This window comes from Epinephelus fuscoguttatus, linkage group LG9 (genome assembly GCF_011397635.1).
Source record: "Epinephelus fuscoguttatus linkage group LG9, E.fuscoguttatus.final_Chr_v1".
NCBI classification, from domain to species: Eukaryota; Metazoa; Chordata; class Actinopteri; order Perciformes; family Serranidae; genus Epinephelus; species Epinephelus fuscoguttatus.
Genome location: NC_064760.1, coordinates 32,819,837 through 32,831,858, shown reverse-complemented (window position 1 = coordinate 32,831,858; position 12,022 = coordinate 32,819,837). Strand labels below are relative to the sequence as shown.

At 41.8% G+C, this 12,022-nt stretch overlaps 1 protein-coding gene across 3 annotated transcripts in view; it reads left to right on the top strand.

Moving 5' to 3' along the window:
* The window catches only part of si:ch211-26b3.4 (connector enhancer of kinase suppressor of ras 2), an 82,148-nt gene that overhangs the window by 5,626 nt on the left and 64,500 nt on the right, over positions 1-12,022 (top strand). For all 3 annotated transcript variants that reach the window (XM_049586573.1, XM_049586574.1, XM_049586575.1), the window contains exon 2: positions 9,178-9,341. In XM_049586573.1, coding sequence (XP_049442530.1) covers positions 9,178-9,341 — 164 coding nt within the window. The remainder of the gene's footprint in view (positions 1-9,177; positions 9,342-12,022) is intronic.

The following is a 12,022-nucleotide window of genomic DNA, read 5'->3' as shown; positions in this document are numbered from 1 at the left end:
GCACACACACACACACACACACATACACACACACACACACACACACACACACACAAGCTTCCCCTCCTGTTTTATGGCCCTGGGCACAGAGAGTGAGAGAGAGCAGGGACACGCATTCAGAAATGAGGAGGCACGGAGCAAAATGAAAGAAAGGCTGAGGAGCCTAAGATGGGGGAGGAAACAAGGGAGTGTGCGAGGGGAAGGGGTGGGCATGACAGAGAAAGGGGGGGAGAGCACAGAGGCGATGGCAGAGCGGTGCGGAGAATGGGAGGATGCAGTGGGCATCATATCAAAGCGCCCGCTCTATCCGGGCGCTTGGACAGAGGGGCCTGTGTGTGTGTGCTTGTATGTGTTTTACTGGGTTGATTTTGCACCTGTTGTTCCGGAGGATGCAGTTTTACCACCACATATATCAACTTCAAGCAAAGTTTATCAAACTGGGGGTCAGGCCTGCACATGAGGGCCCTTTGATAAACAGGCAGGGTCACTGAAGATTTCAGGATATGGCAACAGTTGTGTGGAAATTCAGATTTAAGTGACTACTTTATTTCTGGGTATACGAGCCAGCCAATGTTGAGAAACCCTGACTTAAAAGATTAAGGTAGATTCTAAGTTTGTGTCCTTTTATAGTTGTCAGGATGATTATCTGGAGTTAACAGTTTATGTCAGCTTAGCTGTCAACATTTATGCAAAGCTAGTTTTTCTGTTTAAGCCCAGACAAACAGTCTTGCAAAATGTTTCATAGTCCTAAAAGATCACTCAGTCATCATGGCTCTTGAGTTGCTTTGGTTTAAGATAGCATTCTGAAAGTGCTTCTACACTTTTAAATACCAAATATGCTCTGGCAAATGCACTGCATGTTCCACTTATAGGTAATAATGTGCTCAGTATTAACCACAACAACCGAGCACTAACAGTAAAACCAACCACAGAAGATTCATTGAGGGATCAGTCAAGTGTGTGTACAAGAAGTAGTGTTACATGCAAAGCACACTGCTCAAAGCCAAAGGAATAAGTATTTCATGCTTAAACCTGCAGTAACGTTTAAATTTTTTGGCCACTTGCGGGCAATGCAACAGACGCAAATGACACAATTGACATATTAGCAGATTTATAAAGTTGGCATGGCAAACGTGTTAGTAAAAAGTTTTTTATTTAGACATCCAGTTGACCCAAAGCATCATTAGCATTTTGGGGGGGGGGGGGTCGTATTTAAGTCCACTAGACAAATGTAAGTCTAATATTAACTCTTCTTTTATCTTTTCTCTCCACCAACTTCTTACAGAAATACTTGATGTATCTTTAGCAGGCAATGCTACACTTCCTTCACTAGCTAGTTGCTAACTTTGTCGGTTTTTGTGTTGGGCAGGTGGTATACAGTGTCAGAGCTTTTTTTGTGAAAACAGCTGACTGATGTGCAAACAGTGTTGAGTGAAGAGTGGGGTAATAATTGTCTGAGGATCTGTTACTAAGAGAGACATCTTTTAAGTACACACAGTCATTTGATCCCTTTTCAATAAAAAAATATTTTGTGGAGCGAAATGTTGACGAAAGAGTTTTTTGGGATTGGATTATTGGTTGATTGTCGGTGTTAACTCTGGGAAACATGAATGAACTCTCGGGCAGGTGGGTGGTGATGTGATTCTGATGCTGGTCGCTACAATGTGACCACATTTAAGAAACATTTTGTTGAAAACCCATGTGAAGTTGGCACAAAGACATTTCCTCCAGTATGGGATTGCTAAGAACAATGTGCTTCTGTGCCTCTCTACATTCGAAAGCACGCTGTATTCTTCTGTCTTCTTCCCTTCCCAAACTACAGATGCAATTGCAGTGACTAGGATGGAATAGGGATAGTTAGGGCTTGGGAGGTGAAGCTAAAGTTCATGTTTTAATAGATTATTGTACTTCTGTGTCTGTAGTCACTTTAGATTCTCCGAGGTCGGTTAGATCCTCAGAGTGGAGCTCAGCCTCTGAACTCCTTGCAGCGTCCTGGTTGACCCTGTTTCTCGTCGTCGTGTTCCTTCAGATTGCCTCTTGACACCTCCCTGCTAGTTGGATTTCAGAGAGGAGGCTGTGGTGCACTTGAAAGCTCACATACCGGGAAGCTAAAATGCCACGGTCTTAAGAATATTCTGTCATGATGTGATGAATATTTCACAGTAGGAATATTTTTAGTGAGCGTTGTGTCTTTTCTTCCCACTCACCCAAGCACTTACTCCAGCTGGAAGCTCACAGATGGGGGGTGGGGGGCAAGGCGACGGGACAGGAGTCTTTGCTGCCTACTGCCGCTCTTAGCCCAGGCTTTACTCTGACCCAAACATGGTCTCAAAGGAAAACACAGGTTTGACAGTCTGATTTGATGTTAATAGCCAAGTTGCAAAGTAACTGCTCTGTGAGAGTTGTTCATTTTGAGTCATATTCAGCTGTAAATGCACTATTTTTATTGTGGCCTTCAACAAGCTTTCAGTCAGTGTGTGGAACACATATATAGGCTACAGTATGTATGCTTAAGTATAGTGTGTATGTGTGCTCCTTAGCCTAGCATCAGTGCAGGGACCTGAGGGGCCGCAACTGCTGATCCCTCACTTCTGCTCGGAGGCCTCTCTCGCTCTGGTTGCCTGGCAACCCTCCTGTTTCCGAAGGGGAGGGGTTTATTTTGCTCAGTAAAGAGGAAAAGATTGGAGAGAATGGCATGAAATGTGGATGAAGCTGTCAACATGAGATGCTTGCTCAAGCCTCAGCACACTGGGATATACTGATGGTCGGGATCAAGGGATTCTCCAGTGTTTCTTAGGAAAATATTTCAGTTTTGCCATTTAAAAAAACTGTATACCACATTAGGCTATGAATACAAAACAAGAGCAACAATAATGATTGTTGTAAGGTTGTGGTTCAACAGCATTTAAAAAATGTAAAGCAAAGAATCTCTTTTTTATCTGATGATTAAAAACACTGCGACTCTGCATTGACAGTTGTTAAAATCAGGATGAAAAATAATACAGCCTTATGGCTTATTTTGAATTCCTTTCTAAATCTAATCGGGCAAGTTTTTACGCAGTAGAGCCCTGCAGGAGTGAGACAGGCGGAAATGAGTTAACATTTTTGCACTTCCGGCTCCCTTGTCTCAAAGTCAATGGGTTTTTTAATAGGTTTTTGGTTAGATGCCTGAAATAAGGTCTGTGGTTAACACAAGGTTAACATTTTTCACACTTTGTTCTATGACATAAAATATGTCAGTAGCTACCCCGCTCCTTAATTTTGAAGTTTTTATGTGTCTGAAAAAAGGCAGTTGTTGAAAAGTGGCTAAATGAGACTACAGAACATCATTTAAGTATCATAAAAGTTTGTTTGCCCCAGAGGGTATTTTATTGCAATAATCCAAAATCCAATGGAAAAATCATGTTAGCTTTTTGCAAAGTTTCGGGCCACACAAAAAAACATCATCCCTGCACCAGTCTATTTGTAACAGAAGTCAAACATAACATGGTTAAAAAACATATATAACATCCAAAGTTGAAGTACAGGGGAAAAAACAGTATAATTTATTAAGAGTTAAACACCTAAAAACTCAAATTTACTTCAACATGCTGTAATAGTGTAGTTTAATCAGATGTGATTTACAGTGGCCTGGCAACATTAGCAAACAGCCCACCAATGATGTTACATTTTTATTCAATTCATTTTTATTATTTTATGTCGCTAAATCCTGATTGGTGGATGAAGTTTGTGACATCACTTTTTTTTCCAAATGAGTTCCACACAGTTCAAACTGAAGAGAAGAGCACAGATTAATGAATACAGAAATCTCTCAAGTGAAATTACCGAAATATTTTTAGCACTGACAGAAAATTGTGTTTTAAGGCTGGATCCCATAACTCACAGAAAGACGCAGCTGTAATAGAGGACCTTTATTTTGATAAAAGGCACAAACTGGTGCAAAAAAATTCACTAGAATGCAGGAAATTAAATGTCTAATGCTCAAAACTTTCTGATAGAGGACCACTGAACCCCCCTGTGTCATGTATATCCACCCAGTGTGAAAAGAAACCTACACCCTTGGAGCCAGCAATCAAAACTCAGCACTGTTATGTGGTGCTTTTGTCCAGTGAAGATTCTGACAAAGGTTCTTTCCACTTAAAAGAGGAATGTAGAAAAGTGAAAAAGCACCAAGCTGACCCGTACTGGCAAATCCAAGTGTCACAGCAGACTTGTGGATGTTGTGAGTGTTCGCTGCATTCAGTAATCTTATTATCTCTATCAAAACTCTCTTAGACTGTGGGAAAGAAAACAGACTGTTGACAATTGACAAATTTGTGTTATGAAGAGCTCTTCAAAGATAGATACCCAGGCAGTGCCCTGGTTCAGCAAATACTGTTTAATATTAAGTTTCTGGATCGCAGCAGGAAAAACAATATTTACAGGAAACACATTAGTGTGGCCTGCCATCACCACATGAGAAGCCGGCAGAAGCACGATTTCAACTATCTATGGTTAGGCTATAATAAAATATCATATTCCCAAGTCAGTATAGCTCCCAGGGGAGACTAGCAGCAGCTTATGAATTGATTACACACAGAGACACTTCTGACATTACTCATGCAAAATTACTTTTTGTTTATTTCAGCTGCACGCAGGCTAGGATTTGTTTGACTCTTATTACACTGCATGGCCTACTTAGGCGTGAGGTCAGTTTTATTATTTCCTGCAGTTACTGTGAAAGTAAACAGTCATATGTGAGGAGGCACTTTGGCGGCAGAGAAAAAGCATTTGTTGTTGCTTGGTGCAGATCTTGACTAATCACATCTACATCATTTTAATATCATCAACTGTCTGGCGAGGTGTAGTGCTGACAAACCTGACCCCTATGTGTTGGTTAGTTTGTGTGTGTGTGTATGTTTTTGTGAGCACCATGTGCTATTTCCAGCTGGCATATGAACTCAGCAGATGAACCCAGATCAGCTGTTTGTCCTCTGGGGGAGGCATTCTGACTTATCTGATTGGCTAGCAGCTGTGTGAATGTATGCCTGCTTGTGTCTGTATGCAGTTCTATGCTCGTGCACGTGCACGAGTGAGAATTCACATTTGTAACAACGACATATCCCGTCATACCGTCAAGAGGATGGCAACTAGATGCTCTGCTGTCATCTTAGCACCTTATTCATCTTTGTGTGTGCTGCAGAAGTAGGACATAACTATCGTAGGGGGCTTTCCCAGTGGAAGCAGAGGTAGCCGGCCTGGACCTCTTTGATTCTTTATTCATCACCTCTTTATATAATTCATAAACTTTATATACTACTGTAGGTGGAGAGAGGGGAAAAGGTGCAACTATTAATGATGAGACACCAGGAAGAGGACTGAAGTGATGACTAGAATAATAAGTGTGAAAAAGTTCATCCACTCTTTCCACCTGCAGAGAATCTTAAACGTGCAGTGAAGATATTACACCGGCATCATTTTGCAAATATAGTCAGATACTGCATTTGCATTATGATGACATAAGCCATAACGTGCCACATTGTACGACATGACTGCTATTAAAAAGCGCTTCCAGAAGGGGAGGCTGGGGTGTAAACGGGACAAATGTGAGAGTGGCAGAGGAAATGAGGATGTATCGGTTTGCTTCGGGAGGCTCATCTCACCTTGGTATGGACATAAAGATTTCCATTTTGAGATTTGAGATTTCCATCTCTTTTTTTTGTTTTTCCTCTCGTGTCTCTCTGATAGTGAGGGTCAGGATTCATATATTCAGAGGTCCGAGTCATTAGCCGCAGGGCTTTCTCTCACTCTGCCTCCACGTTCCCTGCATGGCTCTCTCTGTATCTATATACTGTAGCTGCTGGCCAGCTAAAGAAATCTGCATGTTCAGTCCACTTGTGCATATCTCTGCCAACACTGGTGATGATTTATTAGACTACACTAGACTATTTTCGCACTGTAATAAACATTTTACACCAGGAGGAAAGAAAAACAGCTAATTTAAATATAATGCTGGAGTGTAACAGCGCACTTACTCTTAGTCAAGAATTTGTCTCCAAGAACATTCCTGTAAAAAAAAAAAAAAAAAGAAAACATGCAGCACTGTATTGAAATGAATTATCACAGATTATATTTGTCTTTGTCTGAATAATGATAGAAAACCTCGGACTGGATATGAGAGTGCACAACAGCTTTTAAAAAGATTTTTTCATCCCTTTCCAGAGGAAACGTGTTTTCATGTTAGCTGTCCACATGAAAGAGCACAAATTCACATTTGCGAGACAGAGATGTGAAAATTAAACATTGTCTACATCCACTGGTGGAGAGTAATTAAGTGCATTTACTCAAGTTCTGTATTTGAGTACAATTATGAGATACTTGCCCTGTACTATACTAGATTTATTTTACAGCTATAGTTACTAGTTACTTTTTAGATTCATATTTTATATTAAAAAACACATGATGACCTTATAAGGTTCAACAAATTGTTAAAGATCAAGCTAGTGGTTCCCAGTGTTTTTGGCTTGCAACCACTTACAAAAAAAGTCAGTGTCTATTTGGGGTTCCTTGTCACATTCCAGATATCTGTGACTTGTTAGCAAGTGATTTCCAGTCGTTGCACTTCAGAGGAGATAGATTTATCCATTATCTTAAAACAAAAACACTGAATGGAGAAATTTGGAAGTGAATACAGATTTGTGTATCAGAAGTTGTATTTTTTTTCCTTTTCAATAATCATCTCACGATCCCTCAGACTCATCTTGTGATTGTTTGGATGGGGGCCAGTCGCAAGGTTAGGCACCGTAACTGTGAAACTAGCTCCACCTAAAAACCAAAACAAATTACTGGGGGAAAAAAAAGAAGATCCAGATTCTTTACTTAGGTAAAGGTAGGAGGTAAAAATATTGAAGTGAGAAAAAAAGTGTTGTAGTGAAATTGTTAGTTAGGTATGAGTATTATCAGCAAAATATACTTAAAAGTTATGTGTGCAACATTTAGAAAATTAATATAGCAGCAAACAACTACCTGCTATGTAAAGACATAGTGGAGTAATGGCGTCCTGGGCAGAGAATGAAGTCACGCTCCCGCGTCCGAGCTTCTCTGTCCATAGACTGTACGGCCATGGGTGCATGTTAGTGCATTGGAGTCTGGTGTGTGTATCCCACTGGCTAGCTAATCGCCACCACTTTGCACTGCGTTCATACGGCTGTTACTGCTAATATGGCGATGGTGTCGTCATGGAATGCCCATGCACCGGTTACTCCCCAGGTTAACAATGTTAGCTCTGTCAGCACTGTTGCCGTTATCATCATTGTTTATGGAGTTAGAACAGTTGCTAGCAGCTGGCTCTGCCACCTCCATATTGAGAACCGTGTGCAGACAACCCTGCCAAAGACTCTGAATCATAGATATGGTCTGAATGCTGCATGCAGCCCCATTTAAGTGTCAAAATTAAAGTTTTCAATGCAGAAATGCCCTAGGCATACAGTGTGTAAAATTTGTAAAGTAGCTAGTAACTATATTTGTCAATGTAGTGAAAGCAGAAAGTAAGAAACATGAAGTTGAGGTAGAAGTGGGCTACCTCACATTTGTACGTATGTACAGAACCCTACTGAGTAAATGTAATTAGTTACATTCAACCACATAATAATATTTGAGCAGTTTCATTTTTAAGGAATTTTCAAATTCATAACAATTGCTTAGATGTTCTAAATTAGTTTGAACTGATTATAACATCAAATGTCATGTGCACATGTAAAAACAAGTAATCACATGCCTATTTGATAACACGTTTAGTTTTCATGTTTCATGTGCAAACTTGAAGCCATACCAGCCTTGCATCAGATAACATTCTATTACTGTATACTAACACGTGCGATATGAGAGTTTGTCCATAGGGAATGTATTCCATTAAACAATTTCCACTTGTGGTGCAACAGAGCAGAGCCTCTTGCCGACGTGTTAGATTTACAATTGCTCTTCTGTGCTGGATGTAACAAGATTGTTTGTCCGTGTCACTCAGAGCAACAGTAGGCTTATATTTTGTCTGTTAGGTCCCATGGCATACCAAGAGCAAGATGCCTCTTGCTCATCCTTTGTAGCGAATGTGTGTGTGGTGACTGTGTTAAGGTGCTACCACACTGTCTGCTCTCTGTCAGCATCGCTTCCCTTGGGCATCAGTGTTTTCCTCACAGCTCCACTCGGCTTTAACAACATGCCTCCACAGAGGCGTCAAGACCCTGAATAACAACAGCAGTTGTAATTGTATTTGTATGTGCGATTGTGTTCGAAGTGTGTGTTCACCGAGAGACAGAGTGTACAGTTTGCGTGTCTCCATGTGTGTGTATGTGCGCATGGATTTGCTTCCTCTCATGCGTTTTTTGCTCTGTGTGTGCTCATTTTGGAGCAGGCTTGTTCATTAGGTCTGTGGGGAGGTGTGCTTTCTGCTGACTTTGTTTGGTTCAAAGCCTGAGGCTCATACTGATCAATAGTATCCCGGACCCTCCACGTCTATGTGCAGCTGATTGGCTCTCTGCATGGCAGGCAGCCACAGCTTAACAGCGGAAAGTCATACGTCAATATGTTACTCACATCTCTCCAGCTATATTTTGGACACACGCTTAATCACTCAGAATGTGCATGACATTCAGTTTTTCTGCAAACTCTGAAAACACTAAAAATGCATTGCTCTTAATCGTTTGCATGCTAAAATCTGTGGCATGAAAGGAAATCTTATTACAGAACAGTGTGCAATCATCATCAGATATTAGATTAGAATACCAAACCAACAAATGTGTTTTCTAGGTGACAGTAAGTAACCAGGAAAGCATTGCTGAAATCTCTGGCTTTAGGCTGGTGTTTTGCTTTGTTTCTATTTGGCAGAATACTTCTGCATTGAGTTTCTGTGTGGGTGTCTGCACTCATGCCTGAATTCTGTGTTGCAGCTATGTGGACCAGGACTCAGTGTACAATGTGACAGACAGGAGCTCATATTTGTATTTCCATCCGTCTTTAATCAATATTTCCCACTTGTTTTTATATTTTTATCTCTGCAGTGGCAGAGAGCTCTCTAAAATACAAATTAGGCCTATTAGAATATTCGGTTGTTTGGCTGCGGCTGACCAGCAGGCCCCTTATATACAGCGATAGCGCATAAACCTCAGCACTGGCTAACCTGTCTGTCTGTGCTCTCCTCAGGTCTGGATGACTGTCTCCAGCAGTACGTGAAGAGTTTCGAGCGGGAACAGATGGGGGGAGAGCAGCTGCTGCACATCACCCATCAGGAGCTGGAGGAGCTGGGTGTCACCAGAATAGGACATCAGGAGCTCATCCTGGAAGCTGTCGACCTCCTGTGTGCCCTGGTCAGTCAGCCTGTTACTTGCTGACACGATTTCTCTCACACACATACAGGTTTTGGATGTGTGTGTTATTGTGTGCTGTGTGTGAGACTACTGTGACCCAAATCTATGGAGCCCTAAAACTGACAAATGGTAGTGAAAGGTTATCACACTAGCTAAAAATAGAACCAAATATACTGATAAATAATAGTTTAGTAGTGTTAGCTTTGTAACTTTGTTGGCATTATCTTTGTCAGCTAAAATGCTTTAGCTACTGTTAGAAGCAGTGGTGTAGTGGATGGTATACGCAGGTGTATAGGGTTTACCCACCTCTTTTTCTGGCCATTTACACTATACCCACCTATCAGCCAAAAAGCCATTTGAATATATAAGACAGTATACCCACTTCCCCTTTATAACCTATCCATCTACCCAATACTACACCCACCTTGTCAATTACCACTGGCTACAAGAGGTGATGCTGCAACAGCACACAGTACCAACACATTCTCATCCTAATTTGTCAAATATCATCACTTTGTCAGTGGACACAAACATCAAAATGTGACACACTAGGTAGCCTCCTGCATCAGTTTTGGACATTCTGGGACACAAAAGGTGCTTCTGTCCATTGTTATCATGCGTGGACGTCCACTGACATAGCGGCGGTATTTGAGAAGTTTGGTTGTTGTCCACAGCATCAACAACTGCTGCTGTCCAGTGCATATCTTACTGCTGTGAAAGGTGCCTCTGCGTGTTGGTATCTTATGTCTTCTGACAAAGCAGCGGTATTTGACGACTTGGGAATGAGAACGGGCTGGCAGTACAGTATATAAATGAGCATACAGGCACTGGTTGGTGTAGTTTTATGAAGCTATCTAGCTTTAGCCAGATAGTTAGCGGAAAAGACTGGTCCTCAGTCCCCATACCAGGCAAGGTCCTCAAATCACCTCAATCACCGGTGGATTACCCTCTCTGGGTTGGGAGAGAGTTACTGCCGTAGAGAGTTCCTTTATCTCAGGGTCTTGTTCATGAGTGAGGGTAGAATGGAGTGTGCATGGATTGGCGGTTTAGTGCGGCTTCTGCAATGATGTGGGCACTGCGCCAGACCATCATGGTGAAGAGGGAACTGAGCAGGAAGGTGAAGCTTTCAATTTACTGGTCCATCTATGTCCAAACTCTCACCTATGGTCATGAGCTCTGGGTAGTGACTGAAAGAATGAGATCACGGATACAAGCGGCTGAAATGAGTTTCCTTCGTGGGGTGGCTTGGCCCAGCCATAGAGATAGGGTGAGGAGCCCGGACTTCCGGAGGGAGCTCAGAGTAGAGCTGCTGCTCCTTCGCGTCAAAAGGGGTCAGTTGAGGTGGTTCGGGCATGTGATTAGGATGCCTCCTGGGCATCTCCTGTTCAAGGTGTTCGGGCACGTCCCACTGTAGGAGGCCCAGAACATACTGGGGGGACTACATATCTCATCTGGCCTGGGAACGCCTTGGGGTCCCCTTGGAGGATCTGGAAAGTGTTGTTGGGAAGAGGGATGTCAGGGGTGCTTTGCTTGGCCTGCTGCCCCTCCAACAGCAGCCCCGGATTAGCGGATGAAAATGGATAGATGGATGGATGGATGGATGGATGGACTGGTGCTCAGTGTGTTTAGCTAAGATTGTTTTTAGTCTAACTAGAAAGCCACGCAGTCTGTTTTATTACTCTGCTGATGTTTGACACTAGTGAAATAAAAAAATGCCAAAATTTGCTCTTTGAGTTAAACTTTGGTAAACTTTGACACATAAATGTACACTGTTGACCAATAGTGAGCTGTGTTGACAGTGCTGACCTTTGTGAGAATGGAAAGCCAGAGTCAAAAATGGATGAAGCTAACGTTACTGTGGCATCCACTTTTATTAAACCCTCCTGTGTCAGAGTATGAACTGCTCCACAGAGGAGGACAAGTTTGCATTGAGTTATAGAATAGTAGTCAGTGTTACAAATACATCTTGAATAAACTGAATAAACTGGGGGGTAATAAACAACACAGTATAGAGAAAATACAAAAAAGCTTGCATGTAGCTAGCATGTAGCTAGTATGTGCCTGTCTAGCTGCATATTAGTGGTTAACTTGCCAGCTACAGCTGAGTTAAATCAAAATTATGCTAATTTTATACAGTTTTATTTAGGCAAGCAGCTGCTTGTCTTTGGACAACATTTAACTTTTGAGAATATTGTCTTCATTTGTTAAATCAAACATTTTCATGGAAGAACATATAAGATATCAATACCCAACCTTAGTATTCACTATATATCTACCATTAGGAATTTAGAATGAATGGTTCTCAACAAGGAGGTGGTTGAGCCAGCGGCTAGCAGCTAACAGTGAGCCTGAATAGTGCTAACAACAGCAACAGTGCTGACAGAGCTAACAGTGTTAACCCAGGCAGAAACTGGAGGTTTGGCACTATGATTCCATGACAAAGTTGTTTTGCCACATGGTTCAGGAGGACGTTATTATCAGCCAGTGCAGAGTGGCAGTAATTAGCTTCCTAGTGGGATACACACACAGGGACTTACATGCACTAATATGCACACGCAGCCGGTGCAGCTACCACAACAAATACCTGAGAAGTTCAGATTAGGACACACAGGGAGAGAGATTAACCTCTGCTCAGGACACCATTATTCCAATATATATTTACATAGCAAATAGCTGTTTGC